General features: G+C 41.9%; 1 protein-coding gene across 16 annotated transcripts in view; it reads left to right on the plus strand.

Annotated features, from left to right (window-relative positions):
- The window catches only part of FGGY (FGGY carbohydrate kinase domain containing), a 447,559-nt gene that overhangs the window by 146,667 nt on the left and 275,302 nt on the right, over positions 1 to 25,590 (plus strand). For all 16 annotated transcript variants that reach the window (XR_008294918.1, XR_008294919.1, XM_015072330.3 and 13 more), the window contains one exon: positions 6,724 to 6,839. Coding sequence is in view for 14 of the 16 variants with exons in the window: in XM_015072330.3 (XP_014927816.1) it covers positions 6,724 to 6,839 (116 nt within the window). In the remaining 2 variants the exon portion in view is untranslated. The remainder of the gene's footprint in view (positions 1 to 6,723; positions 6,840 to 25,590) is intronic.

Genomic DNA, 25,590 nt, shown 5'->3' on the forward strand with positions numbered 1-25,590 from the left:
GTTACTTCAGTAAGAGTTTCTATCTTGATGTGGCCTTTAACTTCGTTACGTATTTTTCGTTCTTCAATATGAGTTGGTCATTTTCTCTCCTTTAATAAAAAAAAAAAACTGTGGCAAAACACATTCATAGATCTCTGATTAAAATGTTTTGGAGTATTATGCATGATGTATTTTTTTTTCTCATTTTTATTTTGGTCCTGCCTTGCTTAGAAATTTTATGCTTCCATTCATAATGTGAGAGCGGCGTCTGATTTTTGTTTCTCATGCTGTCTGTTTGGCTTTGTAATATAGTTATCCTACCGTCATAAATAACTTGGGGAGCATTTCTTCTTCTTCTAGACTCTGAAATAATTTGGAGTATTTTGTTCCTTGAACATTTGGGAAAACTTTCTAGTATAGCCATTTGGGCTGAAGTTTTATTTGAGAGATGATTTTTAACTATTGGCTCATTTTTTAAATAGTTTATTAAGGTTTCATATGTTTTCTTGAGTCAGCTTTGGTAAGTTCTGTTTTTCTAGTAAATTTTCCATTCCGTCTAAATTTTCAAATTTGCTAGCATAATGTTACTTACTTAATCTCTTTTTTTCTATTAAGGTCTGCTTTATCTATAAGGATGTCCGTCATTTTCATTCATGATATTTGTTATTTTTCTCCTACTCTTCTTTTTCCTTCCTCACTTTGACCAGAGGGTTTTTTTGTTTTGTTTTGTTCTTTGTTTTGTTTTTGTTTCTGTATTGTCTTTTCCTAGAGCCACATTTTGGATCTCTTGACTGTCTGAGTTTTGTCTTGTTATTTTATATCTTTCATATTCTTTTTTCTTTACTATTCCTTTTGATTTTTTTCGATTTAATCTATCTTTGTTTTTCCTAATGTTTAAGTTGGCTGCTTAAGGTTATTAATTTTGAGACATTCTTCGTTTCACTTTTTTTTTAAACGTTTATTTACTTTTGAGAGAGAAAGAGAGTGCAAGTGGGAAAGGGGCAGAGAGAGAGGGAGACAGAGTATTCGAAGTAGGCTCTGCACTGAGAGAGCCCTTTGCAGGGCTGGAACCCACAAACTGTGAGATCATGACCTGAAGCGAAGGATGCTTAACCGACTGAGCCACCCAGAAGCCCCATCAAGTGACTTTTGTTTTTCTTTTTTTTTTTAATCTAGGAACTCTTGTTTTATAGATGTCACATTATGTTGTTCATTTCATAAAATTTAATGAATGGTAACATTCATTCTCAAAAAACCCTTTTATCATATTAAAAAATATGTGTTGTAAACCAGATAGTCCTCAACTTTAACCCCAATGTGGATAGTATTGTCTTTCAACCAATTGTGGAGTTCAGCGCATTCACATTTGTTGTAATTAACTGAAATAAGCAATTTTATTTTTTCTATGGTATTTTTATTTTCTATTTACATTACATTACCCTCTTTTGCTTTCCTTTTTGATTTAGTTTGGTTTCACTGGCTTCTTAACTTCCTCTTTATTCCTTTTTAATTCCTTGTTATTTTGAGATTTCTGCTACGCTTTTTGGTTCTGTTAGAAATTACCTTTTCATCCTGTACATTATTAAACTTATGTCCGTCCCAAACACACAGATATACACATATGCCTATTTTTCCTGTGTACGTACGTCTTCTTCAATTTCTGACTTTGAGATTTTGCTAACGGTATTTTCACCTCCGGGCCATTAATAGATTTTTTTCCTTCTAATATCCCAGGAAGGTGTTTCAGGAAAGCTTAGTATTACAAATTCCTGTTTCATGGTTTATCATCATCTTTGTAGATTTAAACGTGTGTATACGTACCTATGTACGTGTGCGCACACATGTACACGTGCCTGTGTGTGTAAGTGCACACACACGCATATGGAGAGAGAGAATGAACATCTCAGCGCTCACCACCACTGGTTTCCCTAATGTTGAATCACTTGTTTTTTTGCTTAAGTTCACGCTCAAGTATTGCCTTGACAGCACGTATATGGGAAGTTTTCTTTTTTAATCCTTGCATGTTGAAAATGTTTTTCTTCTCCCCTGACAGCTGAATAATATTTTGTCTGGGCATAGGATTTTTGGATCATTTTTCCTCATAGTCTGTACACTGTTCCACTGTCTTCTACATTCCAGAGGTGTAGATGAGAATTCCTTAGCCGGTCTGAATCTCTTGCCTTTGTAAGTAACTTACTCTTTCTGTCTGGAAGCTGGTGTGATTTTCTGTTTATGCTTGAAACTCAAGTATTTCCTAGATTCACTTCCTGGACTTAATGAGCGTTTTAATCTTCAGGCTTAAATCTTAAATCTTGCTTCAGCTCAGTATAATAACAATAAAAAAAGATCTGGTAGTGTATTCATTTAATTATAGCATCTCTTTCATCTCTCTTTCTCTCTCTCTTTTTAAAGTTTTCCTTTTCTCCTTGGAAAAAAAAAAATCCCGTGTGGAATTACAGTAATGCTCATGTTATACTGCTGTGGATCTGCTCTCTTCTTTCTTCCCTCATTATTTCTCTTTTTGTGCCTTTGCTCTGGGTAGTTGGAGATGTTGTTCATTTGGTCTTCCCGGTCATTAATAGGGGATTCCTATTAATTATTCCTATTAATTCCTTCCCGGTCATTAATAGGCTTCTCAACGGTGCCAGCGATTTTCCCTTTAGTCCTTCTGCAGAAATTTAAAAAATTTTAAATTTAAAATCCGTGTGTCTTGTTCAGAAAGGCTTTCTCTCCGCCTTCTGCCCTCTGGCTCCTTCCATTATTGATGTTGAGTTCCAGGCGTTGTACTGTGATCTCTTCAGAGACACCTGCCCTCCTATACATGTTCTCTGAGACCCACTCTCATATCACCTGGTCCCCTAAGTTAGTATGGTTTTTGTGCTGCCTGCTCACTGGTTGTTGTTCTTTTGACCTGGCTATAGGATTTTATAGTCTCGTCAGTAACAAATCTAAAAGCGAGGAAGCTCCGGCACTTTCTGCCCTGGTATTCTGGCTGGCAGAGAACAAACAGCCAGTGACCCTTTCTCCCCGGCGACAGCACTCCTCCCTGGCTGCTCATTTTTGAAACAACCCAGCCTGCTAGTGTAGCCCAGCCTTTCTCCCCTGTCTGTGGTTCTGATCCTATAGATTACACCTTCCACCCCCAGTAGGCTGGTAGGTCAGCTTGCCTGATGGGGAACAGCTATTCTGGGAGTTGTAAGTTGCTCAGGAATACCTCAGGGAATGGCAAAACCCTGGTGTCTTAACAAAGGCCTCAAGGGGAGGGAAACCTTTTGTTCTGCTACTGGTACCTTGCCTTTACTCACTTTCTGTCTCTCCTGGAGAGTTCTGGAGAGCTGGAGGCCTCAGATCCACTCTACATTTTTCCAGTTCTGCTTTTGTTTGTTCGTTTATTTGTTTTTAATGTCTTAAAAAAATTTTTTTTTAAGTTTACTTATTCAGAGAAAGAGAGGGGGGGAGGGGTGGGAGGGGAGGGACAAAGAGAGAGGGGGAGAGAGAGAGAGAGAGAGAGAGAGAGAGAGAGAGAGAGAGAGAAAGAGAGAAAGAGAAATCTCAAGCAGGCTCCAACTGTAGCCCAATGCAGGGCTCAAACTTGGGAAAACTGTGAGATCATGACCTGAGCTGAGATCTAGAGTCACATGCTTAACCATCTAAGCTACCCAGGTATCCCACCCCCTGCTTTTACACATTCATATTACCTAGGAGTTGATTTAAAGAGATCCAAATGAAATGGACCCTAATAGTGTTTGAATAATCCTGAGGAGGGTGGGTGGAGTTGCCCAAGGCATCTGCAGCTGTGAAGCTCTCTGCCTCCTGGGCTTAGTCATTTTTCCTCAAAGCAGGCTCTCTGGCCATTTATTCTAACGTGCTGTGAGGACCCAGACATCCCTCTCCTTGCCCTTACTGGGGGGAAAACCTGCTTGGGATAACATAATTGTGCTGTAAAGTGTTGAGTTGTTTAACTGTTGCTCCGTTACAAACCACAGCGAGTGCTCAGTAGTTGAGCACAGTAATCCATTTATTTGGCTCATGGTGTTGCTCGTTTAGACTGTGCTCTTCTGGGTGGTTCTTCTAGTGTTAGCTGAACTCACTGCGTCAGGTCTTGATGGCCTGGGATGTGTGATGCAGGCCGAGTCTGGTGGTCATTGCCCTGCTGTACACATCTCTTCTCCTCCTTGCACCACTGTGCTAGCCCCATGTGATTTTCTCTAGGCTGTGCGAGAGACACAGGAGAGCAAGCAGAAACACATGATGCCTCTTGAAGCTTAGGCTTGAAACCAGAATGCTGTCCTCTGACTTATTCTTTTGGCCGAATCCAGCCATGTGACAGAATCTGAAGTCTACACTTAGGAAAGGAGGCCCTGTGGATAGGGTGGAGATAGGAGGGGGCGGGCAGTTACAAATTACATGGCAAGAGATGAACATATATGGAGGCTTGGACACTTTGGACCGTGACTCCAACCTGCCACCGCTGTTCAGAGCTAGAAGGCAATGTTACCAAGTTAGAATGCTGCCCCAGAAGAGGGAGCAATGAGTTTAGCTTGGAGCTAGTGGTGGGGGGTGCCATTGGAACTGGACTATAAGGAGGACTTGGAGTTGGCCAATAGTCAAGAATGAGTGGAAGGAACAATAAGCAATTAAGACAGAAGGAACATTGAGAGCAGAGGTATAGAATTCTGCAAATGGCTGGGGCATTTGGAGAGTGAAGTGCTATTCTGTGTGGCCAGATCATTAGACATCATCTGTCCACACCGTCTTTGGTTCCATAGCATTGAGCCATCAGAGCTTCCAAAAAGTTGGAATTCCAGGCTTTGTGCCAAGAGGACTTAGCCTGTTGTATGTTCTTCGGAATGTGCTACGTAGGTGACTATCTTCTTGATACCTCAGATTTTGAGAATTGTCTTTTATAAGGTGGAGGATTTAGCATGTGTGTGTTACATTTCTGTGGACGCTAGCACTCCTTCAGTATATCTGTCCCACTTAGCTTCCTTAGCTCGAGGTGTTCTGCCCTCTCCACCATGTCTAGAAAAATCCTGAATGATAAATAACATGTATTCGCTTTCAAAAGACTTTTGGGTCTCACAAAAGGTCACTTCCTGTGTGGAGCCCTTCTTGCTTGATACTTTCTCCCCTTTTCTCCCACCAGCTTATATCAGATTCCCTTGCTAAAGGTTTTCATTTTTTTTTTCTCTCCCTCCTTTAGAAATTACTGTTAGTGTGTGATTTGAGGTGTGATTTATTAATTTCTGTGTCCCCCAGTTTGGCTGTCAACTTTTATGCAGGCAGGGGACCAACTCTTTTGCCTACCACCGGTTCCCCAGGGCATCACATAGTGCCAGGAGCATAGTAACTGAGTACTAACTACTTCTTGAGTGGGTGAGTGCATGAGTGAATCAGTGTGAATGACTGAATGAGATGCACATAGACTATTGACTCTAAGAGATAGTTTTAGCCTTAAAACTGTGTGAGCTCCCCAAGTTTATCACTTACCTTTGCTGAGGCGGATAGACCATATTCGATTGTTGGCGTGGCCATTCAGTCAGTATGCATTTTGGCTGAGTGTGGACTATGTACTGGAGGTAGAGCTGGGCAGGGCTGGTTTGGCTCTGAAGGCTTAGTGGGGGAGACAGGGAAGTGAATGGGCAGAGACAGTTACCATGGTAAATGTTACAGGTATGTCCAGGTTGAAGCTTAGAGAAGAGGCTTTGGACTCAAGTTTGCCCTTCACTGGGGTTCATGAAAAGGGATAAGAGTCATGAACGCTAACTGGCAAATACGTAACAATGAAGAACATCCTAGGCAGAATGAATAAAGGTTTTAGTGCCCAGGGAAGTGAGGAATCAGGCCTGCTAAGGGAGACTTCAAATAATAACCACTCTGGACAATGAAGAAAGCAGGGGTTGGAACGGCAAGACAGGAATCTGGAGGTTGGCACAGTCCTATTACTAAAGGCGGTTTAAGCCCAGCTAAGGGATTGGATTTTTTCTGAAGGCACTGAGGAGCAGTTGAAGAGTTTTAATCAGGGATTGATATAATCAGATTTAATTTTATAAGGTTTGCTGTAGGCACACCATGAAGCATGGGTTGGAAGGCAATAGCAGTGTTGGGAAGGTACATAGGAAGCAGTTAATTACACAGCACTTAAGCGCGATAATAGAAGGTATGTTTCACGTTCCAGGAGTTCAGAGGAGCACCTCTACCCAGAACTGGGGACTCAGTTATCAGGATGAAGAAGCTGGGAAGAGTTTCCAAACAAGTAGGAATAGGGCAAAGACCTAGAAATGTGCACAAATATGTTTTTCACCCCCCACCCCCCTTCAGAGAATTGCAAATCATTTGTTATTGCTGAAATGTACAATACTAAGGCTGAATGTATGAGAAATGAAGCTGGAGAGGAAAGTACCTCCCAGCATTCAGGTCTTCCTTCTATTAAATATTGCTTTAGACTGAAGCAATCATATGTATGCCGGTCACTTTTTGAATTTTTTTACTTTTTTATTATAGAGAGTTTTGAACATGCACAAAGCAGAGTAGAACACCCATTTACCCATCACTGAGCCCCACAGCCACCAACCCATGGCCAGGTACAAATGGAGACTTTGAATCTGAACAGGGATGTGTAATTACTTATTTTGACTTATTCTACTCCGTTAACATTGCTTCACATATCTGGGGAGGTATTTGGCAAAATATAAAGGAAGCCTGACTCATACTATTGGTTCTGCCTCTGTCCCATTTTCTTAGGTCTCTCTGCTCCCTGGTGTGCAAATGGACATACTCGGCAGAGAAAGGCTGGGATGACAGTTTCTGGAAGCTGATCGGCTTGGAAGATTTTGTTGCGGATAATTACAGCAAAATAGGTAAAATCAAAAGAAAATGGAAACATCTGGAAAGTGATTATGTGTATGCATGTGTGTATGAGGATATTGTTTTTTTATTTATTTTTGTATGAATTGAAATGCAGAAACTCAGCCCTGTTTTCCTAAGAGGGATGAATCCATTACTGTGGGTCGACCACGACTAGTGGGCCCTTGTGTTGGGACTCATAGGACCTGAGTAGAGATATAGGCTGTGGAAGTCAGTCCTGAAATACAGAATTGTAGACATTGGGCTAGATTGAGGAAGACATTTGCAGGGAGTTGCTGGGAATAGCGTAATCGAGGAAGTACATATAGATTGTTTCCCATGAGTACTAGGAAGATGTTTTATGAATTAGGTTCAAGGAACCACACAAGGCCATGAACAGAAAAAAATAGTTGAAGACATCAAAATTAGAAGAAACAGGAACAAGACAAACTAGGACATGAGCCATTGGTCCATAAGGCCATAGAATCCCAGACTTCCAGTTTTATGTGGCAATGAGTAGGCATTAAAGGCATGAGTGACTAGTAGGGGTTTACTTGGGGGAAGAATTTAGATGCTAAGTACAAATCACAGTAGCTCACATTTGAAAGTTTAAAGTTTGCACGGTCATCTCAGAGAGAGCTGTTTATTTCCTTTCGTTACTACTTAACAGTTCTAGTTGATAGGCTAAGATGTTGTAACAATACAAGGGAAAAAAGTACAGTGGGTTAAACAAGATGGAAGGTCATTCTCTTTGTGATAGAATAGAGGTAAGTAACTGTCAGGCCAGCTCGGCCATTGTCACAACATTACCTCCAATTTTGGGTCCAAGGTAGTTACTCCAGTTCTCATCAGTTCCCAGCCAGTGAGTGGGACGAATGAAAAGGACTGAGAAATCCATCCATGTTCTTCTGGAGAGCGCATAACCTGGAAATGAGCCACGTCATTTCTGATCACATCCCACTGACCAGCCCTTGTTCATAAGACCCAACTAGGCTGTAGGGGTGGTTGGGAAATGTGGTCATTGGCCAGGCAGCCATGTGTCCATGTGCATGACCAGCTAAAACTTGAGAGTTGTGTTATTGAATATTGGCAAAAAACTGGTGTCAGCTACACATTCTGACTGCCCTTAATAACTGAGTCACACAATAGATTATTCCACTTTCACCTTTCTCTGGTGTGGAGTCCTCATGACCCATCTATTAAAGTTCAAGGATCGGGCGCCTGGGTGGCTCAGTCGGTTAAGCATCTAACTTCAGCTCAGGTCATGATCTCACGGTTCGTGGGTTTGAGCCCTGCGTCTGGCTCTGTGCTGACAGCTCAGAGCCTGGAGCCTGCTTTGAATTCTGTGTGTCCCTCTGTTTCTGCCCCTCCCCTGCTCATGCTCATTCTCTCTCTATCAAAAAATAAATGTAAAAAAAAAAAATTTAAAGTTCAAGGATAGAAACATGAGAGACTCAGGTAGCCCCTGCACTACCATGTGGTAGGCAACATACCTTAGTTGTCTGTGGTCTGTTCAACTACAAATTGCTAAGTCTGGGGAAAAAGAACAGTCATAGTAGTATGCACAAAGAGCCATTCTGGAATTGCTGTGGCTCAGTTGAAACCATCTCTGGATCTGAGCTGGTGGAGAAGGGGAAGAGGTCAGGACCAGGGATGAGAGGAATACAGCAAAGCAGCTTTCTTCTTCATCAGCTACATTCTGAGTCCTTTGGTAGGTGACTTATATACATTATCTCATTTGGCCCTCACAGACCTGGTAGTGTAGCTAGCTGTTCCCATTTTATGGATGGGGAGACTGAGATTCAGTTCCTTGTCTGCTCTTCGGTTGTCAAGTCAGTATTAGAACTAGGGTCTCTAATTCCACACATTCCTACCAAAGCAGACTGCCTATGGGACACATGAGATGGAGGCAACTGGTGTGGGTCTATGGTGGCCTCCAGAAGGATTGGGCAGCAGTCCCAATATTGAGCACCCAAAGCCAACATTAAGTAGACTGGAACAAGTGTGCCTACCTGGACGGGAGTAGGGTGTGATGGGATCTCAGTGGAATATAATTTCATAGGGTGTAAAAAAGAGTTAATATTTTAAGTATTAATATGACTAATACGATGGTTGGCTTTAAAATTCTGGGTGGTCGGGCCATTTGGAGGCAGCAGCTTGGACAGTGACAGGGACCAGGGTCGGTCTTTTATGGTGGGGGCTGAGTGAGCTGGCTAGAGGGTGGCATGTTGGGGCTCCTGCCAAGCAGGCAGGGGTTTTAGACAGTGCTTCCTTTTCCCAAGGAGAATGGGCAGCCGCATAGAAGCTGATGCTCAGCTGAAAGCTTCTAGAGGGCAGGGACCACTGTGCCTTACCCTTAAGTGTCTTGGCGCAGGCGTTACTGATAAATGGATGCTGACGGAATGTGTGAGACACAGGCAAGGTTGTTAGAACCAAGACAGGTGGCAAGAGTTAAGAGAAAATGGTGGCAAAGAACTGTCCCGGGTCCTAGACCACTAAAGCTACTATAACAACACCGTAGGCTGAGCGACTTATAGCAATGGAAAGGAACTTCTACCCTTCTGGAGACTGGGAAGTCCAAAGTCAAAGTGCCAACAAGGTAAGTTTAATGCTGAGGCCTCTTTTTTTGCCTTGTTGGCAGCTGCCTCTCACATTTGTTCACATGACCTCTTCTTTCTACATATGCAGAGAAAGAGTGTGCCCAAGAGAATGCTCACTGGTGTTTCTTTTTCTAAGGACACAAATCCTGTTGGGTCAGGGTCCCACCCTTTGACCTCATTTTACCTTCATTATGTCCCACCCACCATATCACCAGGTATAGTCACCTTGGGGATTAGGGCTTCACCATGGGAACTTGGGGACACAAATTCAGCCCATAGCACCAGGGTATTAGTGTACTGGTCATTAGAGTTAAAGCAGGGCCATCAGGTCCTGAGTTCCCAATCTTTTGTTCTAGAGGCCCCCCATGAGCTTGCTACCTTGAAGAACCTTTAGGACTGAGTGCTAGGGGAGGGTGTTTTGTCATCTAATTGAGGGGTACAGGCAAGATGGGTTTAAACACCGAACTGGGAGCTGGGGCAGTTCTAGTTCTGGCACTGATGGTTTCAACTTAGATAAGTCTAGTAATGTTTCCATATCTCTACAGTCTTACCTGTGAAGACAGAGTAAATGGTAGCAATTAACACTAACAGCTTACTGCTTCCCAGACGTGATACTGTTGTATTACAACCCTTATCTTGTTAAATTTTTACAACTGTGTAACAGCTGTTTTATTGTATTTTCTTCAGCTGAAGAAACTGAGGGTCAGAAAAGGGAACGGTGTTTAAATGATGGCTGTATAAGTTGCAAGCGGTAGAAGCAGAATTCAGACCCACGTTTGAATGATTCCAAATCCTGCTCCAGCCGTTTTGCTATCTTGACTTGCCATTAATATTCAGTGGGTGCCTATGAATAGTAAGCAGCAGATCAGTACCAACCCTGCTTCCCCTTCTGTATTTCAAGCACGTGTCTATGTGCTTTTTCTCATACCTTGTTGCATGTAATTCTCACAGTCAGTGACAAAAATAGTGTTTCCCTGTTTGCAGACAAGAATTTGATAAATAATCTCATTTAACCACATGTGGAAGCAATAAATGGTAAGTCAGGATCAAAGACCTTCCAATGGGAGGCCCTAGAAGGAGGTGATACCATATTGGAACACAAATTTCAACTTCTTTTACTCATGCTCCCCACTATCCCTCAAATTTGGTTGTTCCTTCTGAGTGTTCCCATGGTATATTGGCCATATCTTATTATAATACACGTTGGTTACCTGTGTGTGTCTTGATTCCATGCTAGACTGTGAGCTCCTTGACGTCAGGATTTTCACTAATTTACCTTTGTGTCCTCAGTGCTGGCACAGGGCATGGCACAGTTTAGTAGCTCAGTTACTATTTGATTAGTAAGTGGATAAATTTTACTATCTGATTAGTAAGTGGATAAATTTTACTATTTGATTAGTAAGTAGATAAATTGAGATGGCTGGTCCTGGTAGGTTGGCACTTTTTGCTTTTAAAAGCTATAATGATAGGCACCTGGGTGGCTTAGTCAGTTAAGCATCCAACTTCAGCTCAGATCATGATCTCACGGTTCATGAGTTAGAGGCCCTCGTTGGGCTCTGTGCTGACAGCTCAGAGCCTAGAACCTGCTTTGGATTCTGTGTCTCCTTCTCTCTATGTCTTTCTCTCTCTCTCTCTCTCTCTCAAAAATAAAAGCTATAATGATTTTTACTGATTTTTGTAGTATCTTTGGCAACTTGGGTCTAACTTCAACTATGGTTTTTTTTTTTTTTTAATGTTTTGGTGTTCCCCCAACCCTGACACAAAACCCGTGTTTAATTGGTATATTCAGTTTGCTAATAGAGCAATACCTACTGGAAATATTCGTTAATAATCCATAATGTTAATCTAGCAGAAAATTTCCAGAGTAACTTTATTAGATTTAGCCTGTTAAGTTAATGGATTTTTAATGGATGTCCTAAGGAGACGTATCATTAACCAGAATATTGCCATACGTGAATTAAAACTTACCCATTCATCAAAATTAATTATGTGATGTTTCCTTTGATTTTCATTTCTGGTGACTTGAACTTGTAGTTTCGGTGAACCAAAAGTGGAAGATAGTAAAGAGGTTGTTAACTCTCAGTTTTGACTTTGAAAGATTGCTCTGGAAGATACCCGCAGACATTCTTCAGTAATTCTTGTAACGATGAGAAATTAATCTGGGAAGCCTCCTTATGAAGTGTTAAACAATTCCACTGGACTCATTGCCCGTCAAGATGTGGGCAATAAAGTGCAAAACCTTTCAGCAGATTTGAGTAGAGCTTTGTGGATTTGAGCATTAATTCAATTACCATAATTCGCTCCATGCGGAGCTTTTAGCCAAGTCTTTACCAGCCTTCCTGGGCTCATGCAGTAAATAAGTGCTTTCCCCGAAAACTGAACACCTCAGCAGCTGATGGTCTTACGGAGGGATATTTTTGAAATGAATTATTGATGAAGTGTAAGTTAAGGATCAAATGCAGTATTTATACGGTGCATCTGAAGGACAGGGGAAGAAATTTACAATGTTGTAAGTAACTTACATGCAAATTTCCAAAGCTAAAATATTACTACCTAATGCCTTCTTTCAAGGAAATATTTGGAAGATTTGATTTGGGAACATGATACAAAGTATGGGGGAAAAATCCTTTTGTGAATCAAAAGATTACAGTAGACATTTCTTTCTTTTTTAAAAAAATTTTTAAAATGTTTTTTATTTATTTTTGAGACAGAGAGAGACAGAGCATGAGCAGGGGAGGGGCAGAGAGAGAGAGGGAGACACAGAATCCGAAGCAGGCTCCAGGCTCTGAGCTGTCAGCACAGAGCCTGACGCGGGGCTCAAACTCATGAGCCGTGAGATCATGACCTGTGCTGAAGTTGGACGCTTAACCAACTGAGCCACCCAGGCGCCCCATAGGCATTTCTTTATAATTGAAACTATAGTAATGAAATGAACGTTGAGAATTGATGGGAAACACCCAAATCCAGTATTTTGCAGGATTCATCTACCCATAGTCCAACAAAAGTCTGTTCCAGTAAATGTTGACCTTCAGTTCCATGAGAATCACTCCTCAGATCACCCATCTGATCCTAAATATCTATCAAGGAAGAGATCGGTGAGGAGCACGGACACTTAGGGAAACACACAGCATCCCATCTGCTGTCCTGTATTTTCCAGGATCTCTTTCAGCACTTCCCAGTTGCCTTTTTACTTCCTGGGTAGAGTGCTTAGCTGTGTTGCTGGGGCAGGCCACTTCGTGGAAACTCATGTGCGCAACATGGCTTGATTACAGAGTGATGATTTGCAGTGCAGAGAGAGCTTTGTTATGTAAGAGGGCTCCGTGTGTTAGCTTCCAGATCATTCATTATTTGGGGTCAGGAAACCCAGGCAAAAAAGAGACGTAAAGCTCAAGTACAAGGAGTTACTAACTGTTAAGTGAGAGGCAAAATTGAAGATACAGCATATGTGAAGGAAAACACTTCCTTAAGGGGAGGAGTGCTGTATTTTTAAACTTCATTTCTCTCCCTCTGGGAGACGCACAGGACACTGGCTACTCTCTGGCACGTGGTAGATACTGATGAAGTACTTGTTGAGTGAGTGAATGTATGTTTGAATGGAGGATTTGATAAACAATTCCTTTTTTGGCCTCAGTTGTCCGAAATACGTAATGTACTCCCCATAAATTGTTTTGGATTATTTGATATCACTAGGCGACAGTGATTTCTTTTCGTAATTTCAATGTTCACAGTCCTTTCTTCACGAATCGATTTACCACTTAAGAAGGGACTCTTGGAAAGACACACCCGAACCAGAATGATAGCGGCATTTCAACCTCATTCCTGTAACAAAATCTCTCTGAGACTTTTCCATGATGAGAAACATTTCTAACTCCTTCAGAGCAAACAAAACAAAAACAAACAAAATCTTATTTTAAGAAGATTATGAATATCACTTTTCCAAAGAGTAAAATAAACCCGCAGTTAACTAAAGCTACATTGTAGGTATTTTTGTCATGTAGGCTTCACGTTGTAGGTAAAGAATCCTGGCTAATCACAAGTATGTGTTGAGGACATAGCTGGGCCAGGATTCACTACTTTTCTGTCCTAAAGTCTAAACAATTGATGGGGCGCCTGGGTGGCTCAGTCAGTTGAGCGTGTGACTTCGGCTCAGGTCATGATTTCACAGTTCATGGGTTCGAGCCCTGCGTCGGGCTCTGTGCTGACAGCTGGAAGCATGGAGCCTGGAGCCTGCTTTGGATTCTGTGTGTCTCTCTCTCTCTGCCCCTCCCTCACTGGCCTGGGTATAGGTGGTTCAAGAAGAGCGACACATGCCAGGCCTGTGCTAACTCCATTTCAAGGCAGTGACTGTACTTCCTTTTTAACATGGCCCCAGGGAGGTTGTTTCCCCACCCACCCCCCCCAAGTCTCCTGGATGAGCTAAGCTATCCTCCTTCTCATGGATGGAATAAGTAAGAGTATACGAGCATGAATGATGTTCACATTAATGCTTACTCCATCCTGAGGGAGAGAAGAGGAAATCCCTTTGTAGAAACATGCATAAGGGGTTTATATTAGTAATATGCATCGTGGCCAGTGTTGGGAGCCTGAATGCAGGGATCTCTTATCATCCATAGTTGTGGGTATTATAAAATCCTTTTAAAGCTATTAATACCCAGTGATCAGGGACTTGGCCAACATGGCAGAGAAGTAGGGGGATCCGTACGTCCTGCGTCTCCCAAACAAAGAAAGGCTAAAGCCAAAGGACTTTAATACCCAGTGGTCTGAGTTCTCCCAATAGAACTAGACATGTTTGCAAGGATTAGTCCGTTCATTTCTTAGAATGTGAGACTTTTCACATAGAGTTTTGCTGAACTGCTGTTCCATCTTGGTATCATGAGATAGTGCTTTTTTTAGTAATATATTTTGGAAGGTCTGTAGATATCTTTGGCCACAGGTAATCCCAGCATTTTCTAGGCTCTGTGGGGGTCTTATACAATACTATCTCCCATGTCTTGGGGGAGACCTTCCCTATGGGTGTTTTCAACTGGGCTTTGCCTTTGCCCATCACCCTGAGCCTTTGTTCTTATCCCACTTTCTCTTATTACCCTTTTCATTCCTGTCCAGGTGATAAAACAGGGTGTTTTCAGTACCTGAGTACAAGTTCATATCCTCTGAGTATTGTACTATCTTATTTTATCCTTTAAAATCAAATTTCTGCCTGATGGAGGATGACCTAGAAGTCTTCTTGTTAGTTAGTGATCCTTCCAATCATGCATCCATCCAAACAGCCACACTACTGAGTGTCTCCTATGTGCCAGGTGCTAGGTTAAGTACGAAAGAAAAATATATTCACCATGATCCATGCCCTTGGGCATCTCGTGTCTATTGAGCAGAGAGGGGAGGTAAATAAAACAATAATCTCAGTGTTGTTCTTGTTTTTCAGTAAGTCTAGACATACTCAAAGTACTATGGGGCAGCAGAGAAGGAATTCACAATTTGAGGTGTTATCAAGGAATACCTTGACACCTCATAAGGAATTCTTATGAGATGGCATTTGAGATATCTAAAAAATATGAGTAGTAGTTTTTTAAGCAAAGCAGGTAAATGATTTTCAAGGCAGAAGAAACAGCCCAGGTGAAGATATGGAGGCACGGAAGACTGTAGGTGTCCATGAATTGTTGGACATGGCTGGAGCATAGTGGATCTGGGGTAGGAAAGGAGAGGGGACTGGGTTTAATTTCTAATTGGGTTTCTATCCTTCCTTAGATAGGGGGCCCCTGGTAAGAGACCCAATGTCACAAGATTGGCTCCCTTCCTCTCAAGAGATGGTTCCAATTATTACTCCTACCAGTGCTGTAAATAACATGGTGGGCAGTTTTAGAAGTTTTGTAGCTCCTCTGAAAATGGTTGTGCATGCACACATGAGCACCCCAAATCTGTTTCTTTCCTCTGATTGCTATACATTACCCACTGCCTACCTCTATACCATAAAGGTTTGTTACGGAGCTGAAAGGAGGTATCAGACGTCATAGTTCAGTGTGGCTTACAAAGCCTGTAGACCTGTTAGTTATCATTTTTTAAATATATTTTGGCACCATTAGGGCAACAGTCTTTACTGTCTCAACACTCTGTTCCCTGCCTGTTGAGCCTGAAAAAAGTAGTTGTGCTCCCCCGACCCACCACTGCCACTCTTAGATTCCCAGAAGTACCGTTTCAGTTGCTGGCCCTTCCAGGAATAGCCCTGCAGAGCCAGGAGAGCAAGGGAGCAGTGATGACCACATCATGCTGTAATGTAATGGCTTTTAGAAGTCTCACTGTGTCTAAGGTTTCATGGAACAGCTATTCCTTTCAGTGTGGCATCTGGAAGATAATTGGAAGCCCCCCCAAAAGTGAGGTCGGCTTCCAACTTCTCTTACTACTGCTGGGCAGTTCAGAGAATAGCCGAGCTGAAAGAGATCATAGAGATTTTGCTCTCGCCCTGTTTTGTTGATGAAAGATTCAGTGAGGTAGGGTGAACTTCCTTGGTCTTGGAGCACTTTAGTGACAGAGCTGAAACTGGAAACCAGGTCTCCTGACCCCCCTCCCCCCAGTCCTGTGGTTGTTCCACTACTCCATGCCACCTTTCCTTGTCATTTAACCAGTCTGGTTACTGTCATTTGAAAGGGGCTAAGCACTAGAAGGTCACTGAGGGACAGGCTGACATACGTGAATGCACCGAATCCATTGTCCAGTCTTCAGCCTTGCAAATGCAGGAATTGGACTTTGTCCAAGCAACAAGGGATAGTTGGATCTAGGAATATTAGCTGTTGCCTATTTTAAAGGCTAAGAGTTTGGTCACCAGTATCAGGCCCGAGTTCAGTTTTGCCTCCATTATCTGCAAGCCATGTAGGCTCTGCCATATTTTTGGGTGAGTTACTTGATTTTCCTGAGCTTTAACTGGTATATTATGAGGACTGAAAGAAATAATGCAGGTAAAGATCCTAGCACATAGTTAAGTCTTCAAAAAAAATGCCACTTCTTACTGTCTTCATAACTGTTCAGTGTCTTGAACTCAGATTCTCACGTAGGTGATAGATCATGTCTGCCAAAGCCAGTACCCCATGACTGATCCCATGTAATTACTGCCAACTTCTTCTGACTTTGGGGAATGCTTTTCTTAGTTCTACCCTCAGGTTCACACAGCTTTTCTTCCAAGCAGCATGTAATAAAATAATCAGACTTCTGCTTCAAAGTCATCATCACATTGAAGTCTTACCTCCTTGAGAGGTTATCTTAACCAGAATTATAGGATTTCCTAAATTCTTCAGTCCCGTAACTGGTGATCTTTAGCTTTTTCTCATGAACAGAAGGGCACATATCCATAGGCAAAGAAAAAATACAGGATACATAGGTGATAATTAGCTAAGAAACTCAGTGACTAATGTTCCTATAGTGCTTTATGACTTCAAAAGAGTGTTTCTTTTCATGCATAGTCACACTTACTTTCCCACTGGAGTAAAATAGTTTTTACTCCAGATTTACACTTGGAGAAACTAGAAGTTAGAAGTTTTTGAGTCAGAAAGACCTATAATCAAATCCCAGAATCACCACTCATTGACTATACAACCTTGGGCAAGTCACTCAGCCTCTATGAACCTTGATTGTATCTATTAAACAGGTGTAGGAATACCTACCTTCCATCTTTGTAATGGAGTGATGATGTATGTAAACTGACTCCTGGTAAGACCCCAGTAAACAGTAGCTAACTTAGCTGACATGAGAAAATTCAATGCTATGTCAAATATCATAGTGATAAAGGAGGCTAATATTGGGCTCCCCTAATACCAAATTCTGTGGGCAACCAAGAAGGACTTTGGATAACTATATTCACATGAAGAAAGACAAGATTGGGTTAATGGTTTACAAAGATCAGATCATATTTATGATTGGATAAAAAGAGAGAGGAAAAACTCTTATATTCCTTCTTTGTTCTCACTCATTAACTTAATGCTTGGCATCATGCTCCCTGCTGGAGAATAATGATGAACCAAAACCAACATGGATCCTGCCTTCCTGGAGTTTTTAATGTAGTAAAGAATGCATAAGCCAATCAATCACAAAATTGGCACTGAGGTAAATGCTACAGGGAATGGTAAAGGGGGCATTAAGAGTGTATAATAATGGGATATGGCCTTGTCAGGGAATCTAGGGCATGTTTGAGGAATTGATATTTAGATGAGGTTGATATGCACAGACTCTGTTAAGAGGTTTGGGAACAGTGTTGCTGTTAAGGAACAGCATTTGCAATGACTGTGGCAGGAGGGAGCATGGTGAAGGAAGACCATTGTGGCCAGAGCTGAGTACATTGAAAGCGAATGGGATGCAAATTCCCTGAAATCATTATCTCATAGAGCTAGCTTCATTCAGACTGAGTGTGGTTGAGAGAAAGCTAAGGGAGTATTTTGACTGTCCCAGTCAGCTTTGTATATTCATGTTCAGCTGGGCATCTACAAGTAGGACAGTAAGTTGCAGATGTGATCTTGGAGGCCCTGAGAGCAAGGTTGAATTGCTGCTCAGGTGAGGTGCTGCTCCTAGTTTTCCAAAAATTTGATCCCTAAAAACCATTGACCTATGTGCTTCCTGCTAATGATAGACCTTGGTTTTGATGATTTTGCATATGATTGTAAAGGGGATGTCATTAGGAAATAGCACAGGTTCACTATGAATGAATTCTGCTGACCTAACCTTAGATGTTGCCTGTTCTGGAAATTCCTTTCTCAGTAACAGTCTCCTTCTTTAGATTGTTGGGCATAGTCTAAGCTCCAGTAACACCTAGTGCTTATATCTTGTCTCTCTTCTCTTGTATCCTCAACTGGACTGTTCTTATTGTCTCCTCTGCCCAGCATCACCACTAAGTAAATGCTGGATAGATTGGTGGATGGGAGAGATTGAGATCCAACACAGAACTCTTGATCTGCCCACACAGCCCAACCACCCAACATGCTCCTCCTGTGGTGTCCTCTGTCTCCGTATAAGGTACAACAGTTCTCTCGTTTGGTGAGGACCCAAACCTCGAAGTCATTCTCCACGCTTCTCTTTCTCTTACCCCTTGTATTCAATTTGTCAATAAGTTCTTTTTGCTTGGGTTCAAAATGAATCCTAAATTAGATCATTCTTACCCCTCTTCACTGTTAGCATCCTAGTTCAAAGTATTTTCATGTTTTGCAGGACTAGTGTACCAGACTCTTAATTGGTTTCCTTGATTATGTTCTTTCCTCTGATAATCCATTGCTACAGCATCTGGAATATTATTTTAATAATGTAAATCAGATCATGCTATTCTTATTCCCAAATTCTTCTAGTGGCTTTCCATTACACTTAGAAAAAGAATCTAAATTCGTTGACATGTTCTACAAAGTCCTACACAGTAGCTCACTCCTTCTCCCCCCTTTCTTTTATTGCTTGCCATGCGCCCACTTATTTACCATCCAACATCAATGATACTCTTTCTGTTCTTCAGACATTTCTAGCATACGTAGCCTTTGCCTTAATTCAGCCCTCTATCTGGTTTGCTCTTTTTCAAAATATTGGCATGGTTATCCTTTTCTCTTTGTTCATATCTCAGCTTAAATGTCATTAGAGAAGAGCCTTCCCTTACCTTCTGAGCTACCACTCTGTTCACTGCTCTAGCAGTATTCTGTTTCTCTCTTGGATTTCCCTTTTAGTACTTGTCACTGTCTCATTACCTTATTCTTGTATGTATTTTTTTATTGACAAAATAACTGCTCATTGAATATTATTGAAAAAATAAATGGGTTAATTAGAATTTTGAGAACACTACTGATCAATAAAATGGCAGAGAAGGAATGTATCTTGTTTGCTATACATTTTTGAAGAATTTCTAACAGTTTTCTCGTAATTAAAATAAGGGAATTTGGAATGAATGATATGTTCAGAATATATTCCCAAATGACTGAGAAACTATCTCAAAGACCATTGATAAAGTACTTAATTCATTGTGAGTCCCTGGTGGTATGACACGCAGCATTGCATTTTAACCTGACCTTGTTAATATTTTCAATCAGCAAGTTAGATAACACATAGAGGACTTGCTGAGTAAATATGTAAGTGATATAAAACAGGGAACCCTAAATAATACATTAAATAACATAATCCAAATTTCTTTTTAAACAACAGATTGGAAGGGATAGCTAAAATTAACAAGGTGAATTTTTATCAGGGAGAAATTCAGAGTTATGTCTTTTCATTAAAAAATACAAGGAAGGAATGGGCAAAAGATCTGAACAGACATTATAAAATAGAAAATAAAATTAAACAACGGTGTATCTTTTCTAAAGAAGACATAGGGATGGCCAAAAAGTACGTGAAAACATGTTCAACATCACTCATCACCGGGGAAATGCAAATCAAAGCCACTGTGACATACTGCTTCATGCCTGTCAGAGCGGCTAGTGTCACAAAGACAGGGAATAACAAGTGTGGGCAAGGATGTGAAGAAAAAGGAATCCTCGTGCACTGTTGGTGTGAGTGTAAATTGGTGCAGCTACTATGAAAAACCTGTACAGAATTTCCTCAAAAAGTAGAAATGATCCCCCCAATTCCACTTGTGGGCATTATTATATGCCCCCCCCATCATGTTTACTGCAGCATTATTTATAATAACCAAGACATGGAAGCAACCTAAGTGTTCATCGGTGGATGAAGGGGTAAAGAAGATGTGCTGTGTGTGTGTGTGTGTGTGTGTGTGTGCGCGCATACACACAATGGAATATAATTCAGCTACAAAGAAGAATGAAATCTTGCCATGTGTGACAACATGGGTGGATCTTGGGGGCATTACGCTCAGGGAGATGAATCAGAAAAAGACAAATACCATATGGTCTCACTCTTAAGTGAGATCTTAAGAAGGAGAAAAGCAGCTCAAAGATACACAGAGCAGATGGTGGTTGCAAGGCAGGGTGGCAGGTGGGTGAAATGGGTAAATGTGGTCAAAAGGTACAAACTTCCAGTTAGAACAGTAAGTCCTAGGGATGTATGTATGGCCTGGTGAGTATAGTTAATAATACTATTTGAAATAATATATTTGATATATATAAATATATCAATAATAAATATATATTTATAATATATTTGAAAATTGCTGAGAGAATTGATCTTAAAAGTCCTCATCGTAAGAAAAATTGTAGTAAGGTGACAAATGTTAACTAGATGTAATGTCATTATTTCACAATAGATACAAATTTCAAATCATTATGTTGTACATTTGATACTAATATAATGTTATATGTCAGTTATACCTCAAGAAAAAAAAATAGCTTCTCAATGACGTACGCGTGATCTCACTAGTAACCTAGATTTCATAGAGAATGCTTGATGGCTAAGGAGCGATGAGCCAAATATTTGTTGAGTACTTCTTATGTACCAGTCACTCTTATATGCTTTATAACTATTAACTTATTTAATCCTTTCAGCCAGTCTAGGTAGGTACTATTGTACTTTACAGATGAGGAAACTGAGGCACAGAGAGTTTAAATGAGTTGCAAGTCACACAGTAAGGAATAGAGCCAGGTAGGTCTTCTCTAGAGCCTGCATATCTGACCACAAGGCCGCAGAGCCTCCTGGGGCAGGGCTGTGTTAACATAGCTGCAGTGTTCAGGTCAGCATCCTCAAGAGCCTCAGTTCTGGTCAAGATTACATCTAAAATCCTGTGTCGAATTCCAGGCCTCACATTTATGAAGACCACTGACCACCTCCCCCGCCCCCCTCAAAAAAAAAAAAAAATAGTGCATCTACAGGAGAATGACCCAGATAAAGAAGATAATTTAGATCCAGTGAATGTGGGAAATAGTTGGACAGTCTGGGGTTGTCTAACATAAAATCGCCTGCCCCAAATGCGAAACGTTAATAAACGATGGAGCTAGATTCTAATCCAGATCTTTGACTGGATTGCTGACTGAAGGAGATGATTGAAGGAGATCACAAAAGGTTCAAGCCATCTCAGAGGCTCCTCCTCCCCTTTCTCTGAGTGTAGGGAAAAGAGGTCTGTAGATACGGCTCACAGAGGATCAGAATGATCTTGGCTTTTCTGAAATCCCAGGAGGAGAATCAGTGGACAATATGACTCTTGCAAAGCCGCATGTGTTTCATTCACATTAAAATTCACAGGTCAGTTTTGGATTTTTCCCTTCTTTTGAAAGTTATTAACCTGAGACTTGCATCTAGACCCCAGTTGGACCTCTGACCTCGTGCCATTATTGTCAACCATTTAGAGGTTATCTAGTTCAGGGTTCTTGGAAAGCAGCCGTTTCCAGTGGCCGCTCTTCACTGTTGTATGTGGCCTGTCAGAGCTGCTGCCTCTTCTACCCAGCTTATCTTGGTCGTGCGGCCAGCCGGTAGGTGGTGACCTTGGTTTCCAGGGTGGCCCTTAGCCCTGACTTCCTAGCTCCTCTGGGATGCCCTTCATCCCACTTCTGTGGATTTTGATTGTGCGATACTCACGACCTTTTCAGTTTCCCAGCATAGGCTAACCTTTCTGAGAATACACATCAGAAGGCCGCTGTGGTCAGGTTGGCAGGTCACTGGTTGACTAATGGCCTCTCCAAGGTTTGCTGGCAGATACTGCATTGTTGTGAACCCTATTGATCCCAAAAGTTCGCCTGCTGCACAGACAGCCTCTGCGGGCATGAGGAGGTGGTGAGTCATGGCCCCACCACCCCTGCCACCCATCTGTTCTCACGGCAAGGAGAACAAAGATGATCTCTTTGTGGTATCGTAAAACCTAGAAAGACATTAAAAATTCCGTTAAATTTTCATACCCTTTTAGCTGCTGAAATGTACAATCTATTAGGAGGGGAAAAAAGCCTCGTGCAATTTTTTTTCCCCGTTGCCCTTACTTCAGAGGCTACTTAAGGGACCAGGTAATGATTTTACGATGTTTATTAATACTTCATGTTCTGCTTCCCTCCCCCCCATTCTTTTCTACCAAGGACCATGCATTTGTCTTTAAATTGAAAGTACAGAAGCTGCCAGGGGATCTTTCAGATACAGAGTTTTTTGCGATGTCATAGGTTGCCCTATTATGGATCTTGTATGTAGAGATCTTTGAGCTTCTGGGTGAGGGATATTCTTGAAATGCACTTTGGGGTAATAGAAAGAAAACAGGTTTTAGAGCCATACTAGATAAGAGTTTGAATCCTGATGCTGCCATTTATTCGCTGTGTAACTAGTATCACGCAAGTCACTTAACCTCTGAGGGTCTAAGTTCACCTACCTGCCACATTGAGAGAGAAATATCTGGGTAACACCTGGCAATTAAGATGACCTCACACACACACACCTCCTAATGTAGGCCGCCTGGGAAAAATCTTGTCTGACCCCAGTCCTCATACTATTTTCAGTTTATCCTAGTTTTTCTGAATAATTACTTGATTTTCTCGGTCTCTTGTGGGCATCGTATTGACTAAGTGGCAGGATGTTCCACATCCCTTTGGCTGCTTGAGGACTTAAAGCAAATTTGAGACTCATCTGTAGAGGTGTATATGTTGAACGCTGTCTCAGTTCATTTTGTTCCCATCTGGGCTTTTATTTAATCTTCAGTCCCACTGACGTTTTCCCCTCCTTGTGTACTAGTTATAAGCTCCCTCCAGTATTTTTGAAGACACGCTAGCACACAGAAGAAAGTCTGGAACATAGTAGGTGCTCCATAGATACGGCAAATGAACGAATGAGTGTTGGAGGGTACGTTCAGAGACAGATGCTTCAGAGGGGAGTTAAAACAAGTAAAAGAAGGTGAAGGTCATGAGTTCACACCTCCAAGATCTCCGAACGAAGACCTGGAGAAAGCAGTGAGAAAATGGAGCCAGGAGGCTAGAAATAGGGATTTGGAAGTCATCAGCGTCGAGGTACTTGGGGCCGTGGGTATGTGCGGAGGTCTCCAGCAGCAACACAAAACTGGAGCTGGGAAAGAGGAGTCTCAGCAGGTCAGGTGATGTGGTGGTAGCTGCTAGGAAAGCTAAGGAATAATGGGCAGGGAGATGATAAGGCAATGAAGACTGAAAACTGGCCATTTGCTGAAGTGACTTGGAGACTCAAGAGCCACCCACTTCATTATATTGTAAAAGGGTAGGCAAAAGATAAGGGTTGAGGAGCAAATAATGATTCAGTAAAAACTATAGCACACATGTACCAGGCACTTATTAGATGCCTGGTCCTGTGCCAGGTGTTTAATACGGATTAACATATAGCAACACCAGCGTTACGAGGGAATGTTATCCCTTTCCCCTCTTTCACGGAAGAGGAAAATTGAGGTGCATGAAGTTAAGAACCCAAAGTCACACAGCTGGCTAGTGTGGATTCAAGCCGCAAGTCAGATGTGTAGTAAGGATTCAAGCCAAGACAGTTGGATGCCAGACTGAGAATAATAGCTGAGAAAACAGCCAGCAGATTTAGACAACTCTGTAAGAAATTTGGTTGATAGGGAGAGAAAGAGAAATGGAGGAGGTTGGTAGAGGAGGAAGAATAGTTGAAAGTTGCTTGGTTCGTTGGAGATGAGAGAGATTGGCTTGAACAGCTCTACTTGCTGACAGGAAGGTTCTGGTAATGAGTGATGGATTGACAATACTAGAGAGAGGAAAGAGAATTGATACACTGAGTTTGCAGAGAAGGCAGGAAGAATGGCTTCTAGAAAGAAATGGGGAGATAGTCGTTCTGTTGCTCTAGGAAGAAGATGACGAGTGCAGACCCGGGGAGGAGGGTATGCTCAGAAGGGAAGTGAGGGGAGCTCCCTTTGGGTGGCTTCTGTTTTCTGTGTGAAGTGGATGAGATGATTATCTGAGAATGTGGCAGAGAAGTAAGGGAGTCTGAAGCCTGAAAAGAGTGGGAAAGGTTTAAGTAGAGAATGGGGGAACAAGAGGGGTAGAGAAAACTTGGAGGGTTGTTGAATGATATTGCCAGCCTTGCATGAGTTTATCATTAATCTGCCCTGTTGTGTGATGTTTCCCCTGCCGTGCACAGTCTTCTGGTCACAAGCCCAGAGGAAGGGGCTGTTCGTTTGCTTTTTTGTTAATTGTAGTGAATAGTAACATTACCCATCCAGTTCTGCCAGTCCATGACACTTCCTCCCTCATCGCCTGAATCTCAGTTACCAAGTGCTGGCAGTTCTCTGCTCCAAATATCTCTATGATCTACGCCCTCTCTCCATCTTAAATGCTTCCATGTCGAGGTTCCTATAACCTCCCATCCAGACTGTTCAGCAGCCTTCTAAACTTCTCACTGAATGGAAACTTGCTTTCTTCAGCCCATTCTGCACACTGTCACCAACGTGAGCTTTTTACAATAAAAACTGAGGTGTGCCTGGGTGGCTCAGTTGAATAAATGTCTGACTTCGGCTCAGGTCATGATCTCACGATTCATGGGCTCGAGCTGCACGTTCAGCTCTGTGCTAACGGCTCAGAGCCTGGAGCCTGCTTCAGATTCTGTGTCTCCTTCTCTCTCTGCCCCTCCTCTGCTCGCGCTCTGTCTCACTCTGTCTCTCAAAAATAAATAAATGTAAAAAAAATTTTTATAATAAAAATCCAATGCTGTGTCTTCTAGGATAAACCTTCCCAAGTTTTCCGATTGCTCTTGGGGCACAAAACAAAAGTGCTCCCATGCCCTCCCCTTCTGGCACCATTCTCCCCTTTGATCTCTGTCCTCCAGTTGACTGCGTTTCTTTTAATTCTCTGCATCTAACCCTCTCACCACTGGGCTGGCTGTTTTGTTTGGTCTTACTGTCTTGCCTTCAGTATCAAGTCTGTGTCGTAGGCAGAAGAAGGACAAGCACAAAGGGCAAAAGTGTGTGTGTGTGTGTGTGTGTGTGTGCATGTGTGTCTGCTTCCATTTCAGGATTTTACCTTTCATCGTAAGGTCAGAAGTATATTACATGAATACCACTATCTGTAAGGGAAGCTGGAAAAGATAAGTTTTTTGCTGGTCACACTACCACCTCCTGTAACATCTGAGTTGGGGAGCCTGGGTGGCTCAGTCAGTTAGGCATCCGACTCTTGTCCTCAGCTCTTGATCTCGAGGTCATGGGTTTGAGCCCACATTGGGCTCTGCACTGGGCATGAGCTTACTTAGAAGACAAACCAAAACAAAACAAAACAAAAAACCCACATCAGAATTGTGTCATTAAGAAAGATGAGGAGGA

The sequence above is a fragment of the Acinonyx jubatus genome, chromosome C1 (assembly GCF_027475565.1).
Source record: "Acinonyx jubatus isolate Ajub_Pintada_27869175 chromosome C1, VMU_Ajub_asm_v1.0, whole genome shotgun sequence".
Lineage (NCBI taxonomy): Eukaryota > Metazoa > Chordata > Mammalia > Carnivora > Felidae > Acinonyx > Acinonyx jubatus.